Here is a 19,511-nt window from a genome sequence, read left to right as displayed (position 1 = left end):
AAAAAAGCAAAATAAAAAAAAAAGCGAAAACAAAAAAGTCCACCTCACCCGTTCACTTCTTTCTCATCTTTCTGCTTAAGCCTATGGGAGGGGAACATATCTATTATTTTATATGTTTTCGATTTTTCTTATGATCTTTTTTGTGTTAAAATCAAAGAAATTAATATAAGTTCCATATGTATTACGAACGTTTTCGATTCTTTGTCCACTTGTCATCAGGTAAAACGCATATATATATATATATATATATATATATATATATATATATATATATATATATATATATATGTACAGGCTTCATTCCTAAACTAATTAATGGATAATTATGAATTTGGAAACACAACGGCTCGGTGTAAGAATGAGTATATTTAATTTAGTTTTATGCAAAAGGGGGTAAAGAAGAGGATGGGACCCCTATATAATCCAACGAAGACCCTACTGGTATAAGAAGCGTTCACTGGTATAAGCGTTCGAATCTACGTGTATCCAAAATTATAGAACACTCGGACAGAGTTCAATAGCTATCTGGTGACCAAAATAGTTCACACATTACAACAGATGACTGTGGCCAAAACAGGGTTGGTTGGTCGCTTCTGGGTCCTTCACTCTCTGCACAAACAGTTGACAAAATGAACCACCTGAACTTGGTATTGGTGGTCCTGTAATTTAAAGCACGTTAACTCTGAAAGCCACACACACACAAAAAAAAAACACACACACACAAAAAAACAAAAAACTAAGAATACAACGATCACTCCTCAGATCGGTTTCTATACAAGGATTATCGTATTGTCAGAACTAGATAATTATAGAGTTCCAAGAAAAAACAAACAAAAGAAAAAAACAACTGTATAATGTACAATGTGGTTGCAACAAAAGATGGTAAGATATATCAAGCTAACAGTCCGTTAGAGAATTATCTCTTTTTTGTATACCGGGAATAGAAACGTGTACATTACTCGTCCTTTAGAAAAAAAAAAACACACACACTCTTTGTTTTGAATAGTGGATTTTTTTCTGAGATACTCTTTCTTTCTCTCTTCTTTTGGAGAAGTCTGTAGTCAGCTCGGGTGGCAGCTAGTGAGATAACTATGGTTACGAAGCGGCGGATAGCTAAGAATGCAGTTGACGTGCCCCAATCAGGGGAGTTCCTTTTTGTCAGTCTGAAGTGAGAGATTTTATGCAGATTCGACTCTCGACTCTTTCTCGCTCATTGTTCCGAGCTCTTTACTCTCTTCTTTTCTCTCTTCTGTCTTCTTTTTCTCTTCTCAAAATTTGCCCATGCACAGCGTTATATAGATAGGTAACAGGGTGGGTCAGAAGTTCTTGGGGCATACACGTTGGCCAATGAAACAGTGTCCCATCATGCTCAGACTTGTTCCCATTGGTCAATTGCCAACTTTATGTAAGCTGTTTAAGCTTTGTCTTAAGGAGAATTGCTTCTCAACACCCTTGAAAACATCAGTATGCCTTGTATTTAAAAATTCAGGTGATCGGTTATCTCCCTCAGTATAGAACACTAAGTCTCCTGTGCATCATGAGTAAGTTGCTGAAATCTGTGTTAAATAGCAAAGTAGTCAACCACCTCAGTGAAATGCAATATGGTTTCCATTCTGCTAGATCTACAGCAGATGTGCTAACAGTTATATCTCATAGGATTAATGAATCTCTCGATGGAAGCTTCCTTTCTAGGGTAATTGCTCTTGGCATATCAAAGGCCTTTGATAGGGTGAGGCATTAAAGGTCTACTCCATAAGATCTTCAGCTATGGTATAGCTGGAAATGTTTTGTAAACTATTAAATCATTTCCCTTAGATAGGTTCATAAGAGTAGTGGTTGATGGGGCAGAAATCAGAAGCTCACAGTATTAATGCTAGAATCCCTCAGGGGTCCATCCTGGACTCAACGTTCTTTCTGATCTCCATTAATGATCTTCCAAATAACACCCTAAGATCATTCATAGACATCTATGACAACACGTCAAAGGCTGTAAATGACCAAGTTTTCTCTGATTCTCTCTCCTCTGATCTTGAGCATGTGGTGCAATGGGAAAACACGTAGCTGATTAATTTTAATGCATCGAAGACCAAGCTTCTATCTTTGCATCATTAACGTTCCGATCCTCATCTAGCATCAATTGAAATGAATGGTTCTCGTCTTGGGGAGGCTCTATGTTTTGACAAGCTTCTAGGTATCAAATCCATTGCCAAGTTTGCTGGAAAAATGGTGGGATCATTTTACCGCTCCAGTAAATATCTCACTGCCAATGTGATTCTCTACCTCTATAAGAGTCAAGTACGTCTAAGGATGGAGTACTGTTGCCACATCTGGGTAGGAGCCGCTAGCTTATCCTGTCTTGAGTTCAAATAGACTTTGTAGCCTAGTAAGGGATGCTCATTTCTCTTCCCTGCAACCTCTTTCCCACAGAAGAGATGTTGCAAGCCTGCCCCTGCTTTATCGTTATTTTCATGGCAAATGCTTGTCTGAGCTCCAATCTATCTTGTCAAACTTCCATGAAAAACATTAATCTAGCTGAAACCACTATCAATAATTTCCCCCACTCTTTATCTGTGCCTAAACCTAAACGTAGATTCCATGAACAAAATTTCTTTCTTAGAACTGCATGTCTGTGGAACTCTCTTCTGTTTCCCTGCTTTCCAGCTGACTACAATTTGATAATCTTCAAGTCCAACATAAACAAGTTCTTCATGAGCCGTTCCCTTAAGTAATCCAATTTACCAAATTTCCACTACTAACAATTTTTTATTTTTTTTTTACATGGGGGTCACCACTTATCAAGGCCAGAAGGCCACTCAGGGATAAGGGTTATTGCGTGTACAGTAATCAATGAGATAGAATTGTAGTAATCATTAGTATTAGGGGTTTTTATAGAGTGTCTTTTGTCAGGAATTTGTTTATGTTGGACTTGAAGACATCCAAGTTGTAGTCAGGTAGGAAACAGGCAAGCGGCAGAGAGTTCCACTGGCCTGCAGTTCTAAGAAAGAAGCTTTACTCATGGAATCTACGTTTGGATTTAGGCACAGATAAAGAGTGGGGAAAATTATTGACAGTAGTTTCAGCCAGACAGGTGTTTCTCGTGAAAGATTGGCGAGGGGGGACGAGGGATTGGAACTCAGACGAGCACCTGCCATGGAAATAACGATAAAACAAAGACAGGCTCGCAACGTCTCTTCCGTGGGAGAGAGGTTGCAGGGAAGATAAAAAGGGCATTCCCTACTAAACCACGAAGTCTATTTTGTATTCTGTCAAGGCAGGATAGGCTGTTTTTAGCAGCTCCTGCCTAGATGTGGCAGCAGTACTCCATCCTTGGACCTACTTGGCTTTTATACAGATAGAGAATTGCATCAGTGGTGAGATATCTTCTGGAGCGGTAGAAGGATCCCACCATTTTCCCAGCGTCCCTGGCAACAGATTTGATGTACGTGTTCCATTTAAGATCAGGAGTAAAGGTCAAACCCAGAAGCTTGTCAAAACATGGAGCCTCCCCAAGACGAGAGCCATCCATTTCAATTGATGCCAGATGGGGATCAAAGCGTTGATGATGTAAAGATAAAAGCTTGGTTTTGGATGAATTAAAAGTGACCAGCCACCTCTTCCCCCATTGTACCACGCGCTAAAGATCAGAGGAGAGAGAATTAGAGAGAACTTTGTCATTTACAGCCTTTGATGTGTTATCATAGATGGTCATGTCATCAGCAGAGATTTAAGTATGTGTTTTGGGAGATCATTGATGTAGATCAGGAAGAGAGTTGGGCCCAGGATGGACTCCTGAGGGACTCCAGCATTAATACTGTGGGCCTCTGATTTCTGCGCATCAACCACTACTCTTATGAACCTATCAGAGAGAAATGATTTAATGATTGAGAAAACATTTCCAGTAATACCGTAGCTGGAAATCTTGTGAAGTAGGCCCTTATGCCATACCTTATCGAAGGCCTTTGATATGTCAAGAGCAATTGCCCTGGAAAGGAAACCTTTGTCAAGAGATTCACTAATCCTATGTGATATAACCGTTAGCACATCTGCTGTAGATCTTGCAGAGCGGAAACCATATTGCATGTCACTAAGAAGGTTGTTTCTGTTGAGGTGGTTGACTACTTCTTTATTTAATATGGATTCCAACAACTTACTCATGACACACAGGAGACTTATTGGTCTGTACTGAGAGGGAGATGACTTTTCACCTGAATTCTTAAATACAGGGCATACTGATGAGGTTTTCCAGGGTGTTGGAAAGCACTTCTCCTTAAGGCAATGCTTAAACAGTTTTGTAAGTATGGGGGCAAGTTCTGGTTGGAGCTTTTTCAGCACTATAACTGGAATGCCGTCAGGGCCAGTTGCTTTACTGGAATCAAGGTTCTTGATTAGCTTGGCGACCTCACGCACAGATATTTGTATGTTGCATAGAGTGTAGTGTGTTATAGGAGGAAATACAGGAAATTGATGGTCATTGTCGCATAGGGTAGAATTAGCTGCAAAGTTCTTGGCAAATAGTCTGGCCTTGTCTGATGCTGACGAGATGACCTCAGGTCCATTGATGATAGTTGGGATAGAACGCACGCTTCTGTTCAAGATCCTGTTTGCTATTTGCCAGAACTGGTGGGAACCAAGCCGCTGCTCAGCTACTTTGGATTTAATAGACTGAGCATATAGCTCTCTTGCATGTTTTATTATTCTTTTACAGTGGTTGCTGGCAGTCCTAAAAGCAGCTTTAGTCTCAGTACATCTATTATGTTGGTAGCTATGGAAAAAGTGATTTCTGTGCGCGATGGCAACAGCACATTCAGGGGAGAACCATGGCTGGCTGTTAGGTTTTTGTTGGAATTTTTTAGATGGTATGAACCGATCTATGCCTACAATTAACCATTCGGTCAGATCTGATACTATAGAGGACACATCCTTTTTAAACATGGAATGCAGAGGTAGGTCAGATATGAATGTACGGAAGCTGTCCCAGTCAGCCATAGAGTATCGATATACAGTACGGTGGAGAGGTACGTCTGAAGACTTATGACATTTCATTTTTATCTTAACTGTTATAACGGAGTGGTCAGAGGATCCCAGAAGAGATAGAACGGAACATGAACACAGCTCAGGGGATGTTGTGAGGAAAAGGTCTAGAAGACTTGCATATTGACCGGGTGTATCGGGCACATGGGTGGGTTCGTGAACAATCTGAGTGAGGTCATAGGCAATGGCAAAGTCATGACAGAACCTCCCCTCATCATCTGTCTTATTTGAGTGAGACATTGAAGTCACCGCAAATGTGAATATTAGCCGAAGGATGAGCAGACAGGATGTGGTCAATTTTCTCAGATATGCTCTTAAAGATAGTAACCCCACTGTTGTGGGGGCGATAGAGGGCAAATATAAATGCAGTGGTGTAAGCTAGTGCAACCCGGAAGCACATGTAAGGTAAATTAGGGTCTTCTCTGGAGATATCCCTACCACATGGAAAGCCATCTTTGATGTAGGCACATATTCCATGCCCATGGCGATCTTGGGGGTCAGATTTAGATGTTAAGTTGGAGTATCCTTTAATTATGAATTCGTCTAGAGAAGTGGCTGGCTCTATGCCAGTTTCACTTAGAAAGAATATGTCCGGTTTTGTCTCCTGTAATTGTGTTTCAACCTCTGGAAGGTTGGAACGTAGACCCCTGATGTTGGAGAAGGAGACCTGGTAGTAGGGGTCTACGTTGGAGGATGGGGTTCTAGGTTTATTTGTGTTTCTTTCAGAAAATTACTACGATATTGTCCAATTAACTACTGTACACTCATTAACTCGAGTGGCCTCCAGGCCTTGATAAGTGGTGACTCCTTTGTAAAAAAAAAACAAAAAAAACCAAGTGAAGTATGCATGGTCCCCCATGAGTGCACAGTGAATGAGGCATAAAAAAAAATGACTAAGTTCAGCATTTGTCCCCCCTCCCCACCATTTAGTCCCAAAAGTCCGCAGGGGACGTCAAATCCTGGTGAAAATGAATAAGACTTCTGCACCGTGCAAAAAAAGAAATGACTAAATCCCTCATTCGCCCCCCCCCATTTAGCTCCAAAAGTCCCCAAGGCCTTAACATATTTAAATTTGAGTTCAGCACCATGCAAAACTGCTAAATAGACACACAGAAAATTTTGGACAAATATGGTAAAATAGTCCCAAAAATGGAGTGTTTTTATTAGCCCTAAAAGAGCCCTTGGGGCACACCCAAGAGTTATTGTGAAGTATAAACAAACAAAATTATATAAAATCAGTTACAACTTTTCAGAAAGTTTTATAAACATCCAATGCATCATTTTTTAATAAGCACAAAAGTGTCAATTTTAGCTATTTTAACCTGAAAGGCACCCCTTGGGGGGGGGGGCAACCAGAGTTTTCCAGAAAAATCCGTTCTGCTACTTTTTTATTCATATCATGTTTAATGTTTGTGCAAAATTTCAAAACATTCCAAAGCGTAGTTATTGAGAAAAGTGTGGACAGACGAACGAACAAGGGTGCATTTACAGGTCCACCCTCCTTTTGTCGGGGGACTAAAAACATTTTTTAGAATAAAAAAATCATGTAATGGATTTTGATCAAAATTTGAATAAGGATTCTAGACATAAGTTATGGAGTAAGGACATTAGACATTGATTTTAATCGCTGTAAGGAGACATAAAATTGTTGAAAACTCTTCTGTTTGAAGAATTAATTTTGCCCGTCTTGGGACGGGTATTTCTATAATTACTTGTATAAATATTGCATGTTTTACATTTCTCAGTCATCAAAGACTGAATGAAAGGCATCTGTTTAAGCTTGGAGTATTTTATTTGATTCCATACCATTTTTGAATATCCTCAAAACAAACATTCTAGTGAGATTAAAATAAATTTTCCTATAAAACAATTTTTTTATGGAAATCTCTCCGGACAAGGCATGAAACCACTTGATATAAAAAACTAAAAAAAAAAACAACAAAAAAAAAACTACTTCACGGTCAAAAACTTGCCAACGATAAATGCTATACGGACAGACATCGACCTAGAAAAGAGAAATTATTGTCCCTTTGTTAGAAACATCACTCATGGAATGGTGAGGACTAAAGGACAAAATAGGAAAACGAGAGATAGGAGGCTGCTGAAAGTAAATCCAACGTCCACTTTCTATGGTTCTGTAGAAGCACCAAATTGTCTAATGTTAGGAAGTTAAAATCATTATCTATACCAAGGTTTCCCAAAGTGGGCTTCATGGAATCATGGGGCTTCGTGACTGAGGCTGAGGGGATCCAGAAGCCCTTTTTTTTTTTAAGGAGGACCAAATGTTTTATATGGAAAAACTAAATAGCTGCAGATATTTAATTATTTTGTTTTTTTTTTACTGGAAAGAGATATGATTCATAACTAAAGGTGGAAAGAGTTTCAGGATGGTTCATGAAAAAGAAAATATAAAAAGATAAATTAATAAAAGATGTCACGATTTTTGATTAATAATCCAAAACAAGAAAAATCAAAGAACCCCCAAAATCATTCGTGTAAAAATTTGATATTAATATTTTTCATATTTATTTTATAAATTGTTTTGTTAGTGCTTCACGAAAAAACTTTGCCCTGCTCAGGGGCTTCATGGTGTCGTGAAGTTTGGGAAACGTTGATCTATACGATGAGTGATGCCTATGTGTCTCCAAATAACTTTTAGACTATTAGATCTAATAAGAATGAATCACAAACTATGCAGATTACTGTAAAGGAGAGGGGAGAAGGCGGGGGTGGGTCAATCACTTTTTTGTTTGTGAAAAACGGTTCCCATGTTCAAATTTAAAGAAAAAAAATTCTGCAAAAAAAATAATAAATAAATAAAAATAAATCTATATAATTATAAAACTCCAATGACCTTGTAACGGGTGTTGTAACCCAACATCCGGTTTACGACTTCCGGTTGAGCATGCGTACATAAACACATAATCAACGCGACAATGAAACATATTGTTTAACTGTGTACATTTTTAGCGTTCCAATTGTTTTTATTTTCGCGTTTAAATTAAAAGACATATCAAAATTTGAATTTAACTTTTAAGTATTATGGTATCTGTTCAGTGCACATTTACCTATAAGTATGGCAAACCACTTATAATTCAATGGCTGTAAGTTTTTTTTTTTCAAAAATAAACAATTATAAACAGAACGGCTCATAGAAATCTATCTATATCCTTTTTTCATTTCAATATACTTTCATAGAAATGTTTTTGTTATGTCACAAAAAACTATTTTCTTTACGTCATAAGTGTCACGCTCATACATTAATTCCATAGCTAATATAACATACTGACCCAACGGGTCACGGGTTTGTCTAGTAATAAATAAAAGCAAAACCTAACTTATTAAATCGCAGAATAAAAAGAAAACTATTATTTTCTCTGACCTTTGAGTGCAATGGTGTGCATCGCCGTTTTTTCCGCATCCGACTTGTCCTTCAAGTTCACATCGCATCTGGCTTTGGCTAAATTGTTCACAACTTTGGAGAAGCCTTCGATGGCTGCCAACATAAGTGGTGTGTTGCCGTCTTCATTGTAGAGGTTTGGATTGGCACCGACCGCCAGCAACATATCGACACCGGCTGCCATGTGTGCAGCATAATGGAGAGCCGTCCACCCATCAGAATTCTGTGCATTGACATCGCATCCAGGACGTGAGAGAAGCTCTTCAGCCACAAGATATTTCTTGTTAGCAACTGGAATGAAAAGAAAACGATTTTAGTGTATTTCGCATGAAATGATATTTGAGGCCATTTTCACACACACACACACACACACACACACACACACACACACACACACACACACACACACACAAGTCTAACGTAAATAAGTTCTTGATGAGCCGTTCCATATAAGTTATCAAATTTACCAAATTTTCATTACTAATGATTACTATATTGTCCAATTTCTACTGTACACTCTGTAACCCTTATCCTTGAGTGGCCTCTTGGCCTTGATAATGTGGTGATGCCTATGTAACCCCCCCCACACACACACATGTAAGGGTTATATCAGGAAAGTAGAAATAATATTTAAAGAAAGAGTTACAATATTTTTATAGGCTGTTTACATTTCAAGTACCAAAACGAATCTCTGCACATTTAACTATTTTTTTTTTTCAATTACCGTAAAAACACATGTTAAATGTGCATATATTTTTCTCAAGCGTAAAATCATATTTGTGTGGAGTGATCTTTTGATTTTAGTTTTACCCATAGTTTAAAAGCAACAAATATTTATTATTTGATCATTACTACCAGCAGTAAAAGATTTTGTTTTCAACAAAATAAAATAAAATAAAAAGATAATTAAAGGAATCGTTTTGGCATTGAAAAATAAGCAGACATTTTCCCGATTCCAATATCGATTCCAATACCCCCAAAAGTTCCGATTAATTGTCCCAACACTAATATGTATGTATGTATGTATGTATGTATGTATGTATGTATGTATGTATGTACACAGACACACAATGCTTAGATCCTGGATATGATCTTAAACTATATCCATTGGTGAGGCCTCAGCTTGCGGGCTTTGGGGAGTGTGGAGCCACCCTTTAATTACCATTGCTCCCAGGTCCACTCTGACCCGGAGTGGTAGTACCTGTTAGGGTTCCAACTATGGGTTGAATAGAAACCGACTTGAAAACAACACATATATTCTATTAAAAATTTTTTCTTCAGAATCTTTGGATTCGGCATTAAATAACTTGAAAAGGGTTGATATGCTGTAAAACAAAAACAACCAACCAACCACAATGCTTAACTGAAGAGATGGCAAACTTCTGTCAAGAAGTAGCAATCGTTATATATGTATTAGTTTTCTGGTTTCTGGCAAGAAATGGCTGATATAATTGCCATAATCGCTTTTTACTCGAGTACTTTCAGATCCATCTAGATCCATCTTCAGGGATGGTTCACAGTAAAAATGTTAGGATGTTTATACAGATGATTTTTCCTTCAAGTACATCCCATGTTATTGACTACATTAATGTAGGCTCTTTGTCACTTTTAAAGGCATTTAAGAATGTTATTGCTGTTATTGAAATTTATTTTGTTAATATTTGTTGTTTCATTTATTTATTTTTTGCTTTAATTAGTATAGCTTGTAGTGTATGAAGTTTTTGCTTGTTAGTGGTATGTTATATATGTAACGTGATTTACTGGGAGGAAAAAAAATCATCTTTATAAATATCCTAACATTTTTACTGTGAACCATCCCTGAAGATGGATCTGGCGGATCGGAAAATACACATGTAAAAAGCGACTATGTCAGTTACATCAGCCAAAAACAAGAAAAATGATAACAAAACAAGAAAGGACCAGAACCAAAATATGTAGACTGGAATTGTCTATATTATTTAATGACACATGCTCAAAGAAAGAATACTGATTATGAAAACCTGCCAAAAATGGCAAGTGCTCGGCTGAGCTCCAATCTATGGTCCCCCCTCGCCAAACTTTCACAAGAAACACCCGTCTAGCAGAAAACACTATCAATAATTTCCCCCACTCTTTATCTGTGCCTAAACCTAAACGTAGATTCCATGAGCAAAGCTTCTTTCTTAGAACTGCACGCCTGTGGAATTGTTCTGTTTTCCTGCTTTTCAGCTGACTACAATATGGTTGCCTTCAAGTCTAATGTAAACAAGTTTTTGATGAGCCGTTCCATATAAGTTAACAAATTTACCGAATTTCCATTACTAACGATTACTATAATGTCCAATTTCTACTGTACACTCTTTAACCCTTATCCTTGAGTGGCCTCTTGCCTTGATAAGTGGTGATGCCTATGTAAAAATTAAAAAAAAAATGGCATTCATAGGTACTTAATTTCCTTTCATTTACATGTTAGTTGCCGGTGACCTGGAAGAAAGATGCAAGCCTGCTAAGCCAAGCCTAGTTTTGTTGACTAGGTTCAAATCTCCTGATCAGCAATGATTATTATTTCCTACACTGATAATTGCAGCAGTAATATTATCTGTAGGTATAAACACTGTTAATATTTGCATAGAAAATCTAATATATAAAACTCACTATGTGTGTGTGTGTCTCCGTTTTTCAATTTGTATCTCCTCCTAGACAGATGAACAACAGACGATGTGTAATAGCTCAAACGATTGCATATAGGGTGCAGAATTTTATTAGGGGTGTTTAATTGGTTAAAACAATTGCTAAGGGAATAAAAAAAGGGGTTCAAACTTGAAAGAAATGACAACTTAACGAGCATAGCGACAATGGCGTCGTTTGCGCATGCGCATGCGCACTATATGTAACAGAGATTTATTTATTTAGTAAATTTACAAATGTATTAAAGCTGTTGTCTGTTTGGTGTAGTGTGTAGCATCATCGATTACTAACACCAGTGTTGCGGGTTCGTGATCCACCATTTCTTTCTTTTAAAAAATTTTTTTTTGTTACATTCCGATATTCTGGGCTTTTAAATGTTACGTAATAATTATATTATATATCGGCTTGTTTGTTACATTCCAGTAATCACGTAAATAGATCCAGTAATGGAATTCTGTATTGAATTCATTCCTAAACTATTTAACCGATCATTATGAATTTTAATTATGTGTATATGTCTGTATATTTGTATGTATTTGATTTGCTCCTAAATTAATTAACGATCATTATTAATTTTAATGATGTGTATATGATTATATATTTCTGTGCATTGGATTCACTCCTAAACTAATTAACCGATCATTATTAATTTTATTTATGCATATATGTTTGTATATTTGTATGTATTGGATTCACTCCTAAACTAATGAACAGATCATTATTAATTTTAAGGATGTGCATATGATTATATATTTCTATTATTGGATTCACTCCAAAACTAATTCACCGAACATTATTAATTTTACTTATGTGTGTATGTTTATATATTTCTACGATTAGATTCACTGCTAAACTAATTAACCGATCATTATGAATTTTAAAGATGTGTATATGTTTATATATATGTATGTATTGGATTTACTCCTAAACTAATTAACCGGTCATTATTAATTTTAATCCTTAATCATTAAATCATTTCTCTCGAGTGGTTTCCAGGTCTTGACTACCTTGTAAAAAAAAAAAAAAATGAATTATGTGTACATGATTATATCTTTTTGTGTCTTGGATCAACTCCAAAACTAATTAACTGATCATTATGCATTATATGTAATGTATATGTTTGTATATGTCTATAGATGTCATATTCCAAAAATCACATACAATGTTCTTTTACTTTGTTAATGTATTTATGTGTACAAGGAATTCTATCAAGTAATAAGGAATTTGACAGTATAGTACTCATATGAAAAACTTATGTAAAATCATCGAGTTGTTTCATCTTTATATTAGAAATAAGATTGTTTCACAGTATCCTACCCAAGAAATAAGGTACTTGTGCAATATAGTACTCACATGAAAAAACAAAGAATATTTTATCTGTGACGTACATAAGTTATTAAAACTGTAAATCCCGTTAAATATTCGAGTAGTATAACTTACATCCAAAAATTAATGTACTTCTTCACTATAGCACCCAGATAAAACAAAACAAAACAAATTCTTACCCGTTGATGTACAAAACATTTAGCACAACAGAAAAGTTCATAAAAGTATTGAGTTCTTTCATTTATAAATTAGAAAAAGGTACTTGTACTGTATCTTATACAAAAAATAAGGTACTTGTGCAGTATCCTACACAAGAAATAAGGTGCTTGTACAGTATAGTACCCATGTGAAAAACAAATGAAATTTTACTTGCGACGTACATAAAAGTAATCAAAACCAGAAATCATTTAATATATTTGAATTGTATTACATTTATATAAGAAATAAGGTGCTTCTTTACTATAACACTCTGATGTAAAAACAAGCAAACTTCCACCTGTGACACACGGAAAAGTTAGCACAACAGAAAATTATGTAAAATTATTGAGTAATTTCATCTATATCTTTGAAATGACGTACTTGTACATTATTCTACCCAAGAAATGAGGTACTTGTGCAGTATAGTACTCATATGAAAAAAACAAAGATAAGCCTACCTGTGACGTGCATAAAAGTTATTAAAACCAAAAATCATGTAATATATTCAGGTAGTATGACTTTTAAATAAGAAATAAGGTTCTTCTTCACTATAGCACTCTAATGTAAAAACAAAGCCTCTTACCTGTGAAAAGTTTGCACAACAGAAAATTATGTAAATTATTTTAAATATGTATTGTACATTACCCGCCCTAGGAAAGGAATTTTTTCCATATATGTGCTGTTAAATTTCTTGTTCTAAATAACGTACAATTATCTCATACATATAATACCCGTCCTAGGATAGGTAAAATATTCTTCTTTTTCAAGATGGCAAATGATACACAGACATAAAAATTCCTCTATCCTATGAATAACAGGTATGTTAAAAATGTTTCTTATACGGTCCCGAGCAACGCTGAGTGGCCTTGCTAGTCTAATATATAAATTTCACTATGTGTGTGTGTGTGTGTGTGTCTCCGTTTTTCAATTTGTATCTCCTCCTAAACGGACAATCGTTAGACGATGTGCAATAGCTCAAAAGATTGCATTTTTGGTGCAGAATTTTATTAGAGGTGTTTCATTGGTTAAAACAATTGCTAAGGGATTCAAAAAAAGGGGTTCAAACTTGAGAGAAATAACAACTTGACGAGCATAGCGCCCATAGCGTCGTTCTGCGTATGTGCACGATCTGTAACAGAGATTTATTTATTTAGTAAATTTGCAAGCATATGAAAGCAGTGGTCTGTTTGGAGCAGTGCGAAACGTCATCGATTACTAACACCAGTGTTCCAGGTTCGGGCTCTACTTTTTTTTTTTTTTTTGATACATTCTGATATTCTTGACTTTTAAATGTTGCGTAATAATTATAAAAAGAACACTTTTATATAAAAAAATACAGAAACATGTTTTTACTGTATATAACAGAAAATGTCGTATTCCAAATATATAGGATATATTATATATCGGCTTATTTGTTACATTCCAATAATCATGCAAATAGATCCAGTAATGGAATTTTGTATTGAATTCATTCCTAAACTATTTAACCGATCATTATTAATTGTAATTATGTGTGTATGATTATATATTCCTATGTATTGAATTCACCCTTAAACTAATTAACCGATCATTATTAATTTTAATTATGTGTGTATGATTATATATTTCTATGTATTGAATTAACTCATAAACTAATAAACCGATCAATAAATTATTATTTAGAAACTTATTCAAAATGGGGAGTATGGTGAAAATATTATGTACTTTCACCTAACAATTTAATAAAAGCGATATCATAAAAACGGAATTCCTTGTTTAAATAATTCTAAATAAGAAAAATCATTTATCTTTTTAGTTCAACTATTTTACTTTCTATTATTTCTATTATTTTTTAAACGATTTGAATAGTTTATTTTGGAAGTATATTCGATAAAGAAAATAAACAACCCACTTTAAACGGAGAAATTACAAGTTTTGTATATGTTATTCACAGTTTTGTGTTAGGGTTGTCAAAAATTCCCTCAAAATTCTGATACTGCTAGTGGCGATGTAAACGAAAATAACATTTATAATTACGGCATTATGTGAAAGTGTTGCTGACGAGTTAGAGTTACGGAAACATAAAACTTTCCATAATATTGATGATTAAGAAAAAAAATTAACGTTTATAGATAAAAATTATTGGATTTCTATTAGTCAAGACAATACCATCATTATATGCCATATAAAGAGATGCCCATGCCCCAAAATAAAAATGTCTATGGTGATTGAACCGGACTTGGCCGTTAGAGTATTCTGTAGTGATGTGGAAATGAGTGCTATAGGGGAGTATAGAATTCCTAAACATGTAACAGAGGAAAATACTCTGCAGATTTTGATGGAAAACATGGAAAATCGAAGAACAGGAAATGAAAACTTCTAATATCAGTTCTTTATTAAAATTAATCTTATCATTTTTGCTATTAGTGCAAGATGAATCACTTAAATATTTTAATGCCATTAAGTTCATATATGAACAAATTAACATAATGACAATGAATAAGGTTAATTATTCGAGTGAAATGATAGTATTTTCTTCCTTATTATATAACTGCTCCCCTAGAGGGTACAGATTGTTAAGAGACACTAAAAATGTAATTTTACCATGCTATTCAACCATTCGAAGATTAACATTATCAACTTCTATGAATCCTGTCATTGAACAACACGATAACAATTTTCTCATGTATATTAAAATAAGTTCAAGTTACTAATGCAGAATTACATCACAGTATGTTTACTTGTTGATGAAATACATCTCAAACCTTATCTTGATTATAAAGGTGGTAATATAGTTGGATTAGCTAACAACAGTAATAAACCTGCCACAAGTGCATTTGCTTTTATGCTTAGCAGTGTATTCTCACAATATAAGGATGTTGTGCATGTTATGCCAACTAAATGTTTTCTAGCTGAGAACTTATTTGACATAATTAAACGTGTAATAATTGGCTTAGAAGATATAGGGTTTAAGGTATTATCTGTTATAACAGATAATAATGCAATAAATAAAAAAGCTATGTCTTTCTTTTGTAGCCTATCAAAGCTTTCAATTGTATATTCCCATCCAGTTAGAACGTCTAGCCCTCTTTTCTTCTTATTCGACTTATTAAAATGCATTAGAAACAATTGGCTTGGCCAAAAAGATGAACGTAAATGCATGACGTTCCCAAAGTTTTGTTATAATGGAAATCATGAATTAGATAACATCCAAAGTGCTCCATTTTCTAATTTACATAAACTTTATGCCCTAGAATCTCAATCACTTGTGAAATATTGCTATAAGTTGACTTCAAAAGCTCTTTCTCCGACTACATTTGAAAGGCAAAATGTTAATTTGGGTTTGCAAATTTTCAACGAATATACTATTCAAGGTTTGCTAACCTTAGGAAAACAGGAATGCTTGCCAAATTATACAGAAATCGCAGAATACATTCAAATATTTTATATTTGGTGGACAATACTGAATGTGAAAACACCATATAAAGGTTGTTGACTTCGTAATAAATATGCTAATCCACTAACATTAAATAGTGATAATTATAGTTTCCTAAATGTGTTCTGTGACTGGTTAGAAACTTGGAATAGCATTCCTGGAAGAACTGGTAAGTTAACAAAGGAAACATATACTGCTTTGCACCATACTATTTACGCAATTTTAGAATTGACTAAATATTGTATAAATGTACTGAACATGGTGTATATGTATATATTACCAGGAAAGTTTCAGACAGATAACCTTGAGGCAAGGTTTGGCCAATATCGACAACTTAGTGGAGATTAGTATAATATATCGATATATCAGGTGTATGAATGTGAAAATAAAACAAACTCAGAATGTTGTCAGTTTTAAAATTGAGCTTACCAATTAATAATCGAACTATTGAATTGAAAAATTTAAAAGAAACTAACTGTGATGAAATGACAAGGGAGCAAGAGTTACAGGTTTATAAATTAAACATAGATGTAACAGAAGATGATGTTAATCAGTGCAAGGAAGTACTTCCTGTTATATTATACTTAGCAGGTTATTGCTGTCATGCAGTTTTCAAAAAACTGAAATGTAATAGCTGCAAAAATTTAATATCCGGGAGAGAGGCTGTTGAAGAAATAACTGAATTAAACAGCTACTTTCAGGGTATTAACAGCGGTTCTCTGCTATATCCAAATGATATAACTAATAATTTTGTCTTATATAATTATATAGTTATAAACAAACTTATAAAATGCGATTCTTTTTTACATTCGATTCATCAGAGAAAATTAGCCATGTACATAACTTTAAATATTTTAGCTGATCAAAATCGATTATTTCATGTTGACTCTTGTGATGAGGGTCACACTATTCAGCAAATTGAAAAAATGCTATGCAGTTCATCGAATTCCCTTATAAACAATTTTTGTCGCAAAGAGAATGATAATATTAGTAAAAAAAAAATATCAGAAAAAGAAAAATTCAAACTTTTAATTAAATTCTACAACAGATTTTTGAAAAGTTTTAATATTCAATGTTTGAAATATTTTTGCCTTAGTAACTTTGTTTATACTAACATTTGTTTGAATTTAATTTTTAACTTATTGTTTGTTATTCAGTTAAACTAATTGTTCGTTCTTCAGTTAAACCAATTTATTGTTCGTTTTTCAGTTAAACTAATTTATTGTTCGTTTTTCAGTTAAACTAATTTATTGTTCGTATTTCAGTTAAACTAATTTATCGTTTGTTTTTCAGTTTTGATTGTTTTTTTTATTTAAAAATATTTATTGTTCATTTTTATTTATTTCTATTGAATAAACTTCAGTTTCATACAAATCAAATCGTATTCCTTTTCTTTTTAAAGTTTTTAACAACTTTTCTCCCTTTTAATTCGTTTTTTATTATTAATATTTTTATTATTAATATTGGGTTAGTTTCAGTACAAAGTATCATGTTTATCTGTTTTAATCCAATTTTGAAGTTTTCTAACGCTTTCTGTAAAAAATGTCTGCTCATTATGGACAGTCTGTGTTCCACTTACTTGCTTGCTAGGACCTATGGCGATGACGTCATTTTTCAGCTGACAAGCCATCTATGACGATGGTCACGAATAAACACACACACACACACACACACACACACACACACACACACACACACACACACACACACACACACACACACACACACACACACATATTGATTGATATGCCGGATTAAAGACTGTATAATGTTATAAACATAAAGACCAAATAAATATTAGTATTAATATTTATAAGACGCTCACAAGCAGATAAAAATAGCTCAATGTGCAAGGAAAAAAATATATATTGTGAAGGACACAATCAAAGTCAAATATTTGAAGACCTTGTTTTCCCTGCAAAGACGTAAATCAAATGCAAACCAGGCAGAATTCACGTTTAGTCTTATCTAAAATCTGTACTAAACTTGAATCCCCTGGGAGAATTGATGTAACAATTTCCTTCGTTCTGCATGTCTTGCGATTTTAGTTTCATGTACATAGCATTCGTGTGTAGGATGAGAGAGGGAGGAATGCGAGGGGAATTATCTCCAGTTTTCAATTTAATGCATAATTGAAGAAAGAGACAATTAATTAGTGATTAGCGAATAAATGAAACAAAACTAAAATAGATTACTTCTAAATCGATAGAAATATTCAACCCTAGTATATTTTCATAGCATGTTATTGTTTTCACACACACACACACACACACACACACACACACACACACACACACACACACACACACACACACACACACACACTTTTGAATATTACGCAATATTATGTAAGCCTCAGCATATTGAGGTAGTTGTTAGTTTAGTTGCACTTAATAACTGTGATACAGCGAAACAGTCATGTGGATGACTATATATATATATATATATATATATATATATATATATATATATATATTTCTGTGGAAATATATTTTATTTCCTTATAGCATATATCAATCCTTATTTAAGAAGCTCAGTGTAATTACAGAGCAATATAGTTAGTAAATGACAATTACAGAACAATATAGTGAATAACTAACAAAATGCTATATTGCAAAGTTCTTTGATTGATTATTGCTATTTCTTCTGATGAGTGAAGGACAAAATAGATTCACTGATTGATATAATAATTAAGTGATTGATTTTGCACTACGAAACAGATACTGTCAAGAATTGTAAATGTCAACTGAATTAAAGGAATAAATTATAAAATAGTTAACATCATGAACTTTGGAATATAGCCTTTTATCATTTATTCACTATATATATATATATATATATATATATATATATATATATATATACCAGCATTTCATGCTTACACAACCATCAGTGTAAGTGATAATTGTTGCTGGTGGGGAGATTCTAACCCAGTCATAGAGTCACTCTTCACTTCGTGTTATGTAGTAGGTCGAACACAAAACATTGTCAATTAATCTATTTATCTATCTATTTCTGTATTTATCCATCATGATCTATCTATCTATCTATCTATCTATCTATCTATCTATCTATCTATTTAACTGGAGAGATGGACGGGAGATGAATGCGAAGAATTTTGATAAAAACTGTCAAAATATGGTAAAGTCATATCATAGACAAGTTTACTGGAAGTATCTGGTCAGCTGATCAGATCTACAGGTATGTTACCACGTGACCAGGTTAGCTGGATATGACATTGAAGTTAGAATTTTCACGTTGAGCAGAGCGGACGGTTTAACAGGTCGTCCCTCTTTACTGGGGAGGGGGCTGACATGTCTAGAATTAACCACGCAAGCAAAGATATTCAATTCCCATTCTTTTGCGATCAACACACATGGAAAGTGAATAAAAACTATATAAAACCAACCAACGTTCTTGGAAGTTAATGAATATTCGTCTAAACAGGTTCCAGCCTCCTCTCCAAGAACAGGA

General features: G+C 34.3%; 1 protein-coding gene across 2 annotated transcripts in view; it reads right to left on the bottom strand.

The window, feature by feature from the left end:
- Window positions 1-19,511, bottom strand: part of LOC145287917 (ankyrin repeat domain-containing protein 55-like) — a 152,129-nt gene that overhangs the window by 38,656 nt on the left and 93,962 nt on the right. For both annotated transcript variants that reach the window (XM_080135865.1, XM_080135866.1), the window contains exon 3: window positions 8,414-8,722. In XM_080135865.1, coding sequence (XP_079991991.1) covers window positions 8,414-8,722 — 309 coding nt within the window. The remainder of the gene's footprint in view (window positions 1-8,413; window positions 8,723-19,511) is intronic.

The sequence above is a fragment of the Euprymna scolopes genome, chromosome 11 (genome assembly GCF_053919585.1).
Source record: "Euprymna scolopes isolate OS-2025 chromosome 11, ASM5391958v1, whole genome shotgun sequence".
NCBI lineage: Eukaryota > Metazoa > Mollusca > Cephalopoda > Sepiida > Sepiolidae > Euprymna > Euprymna scolopes.
The sequence above is the reverse complement of the archived record's forward strand: the minus strand, read 5'-3'. Positions and strand labels throughout refer to the sequence as shown.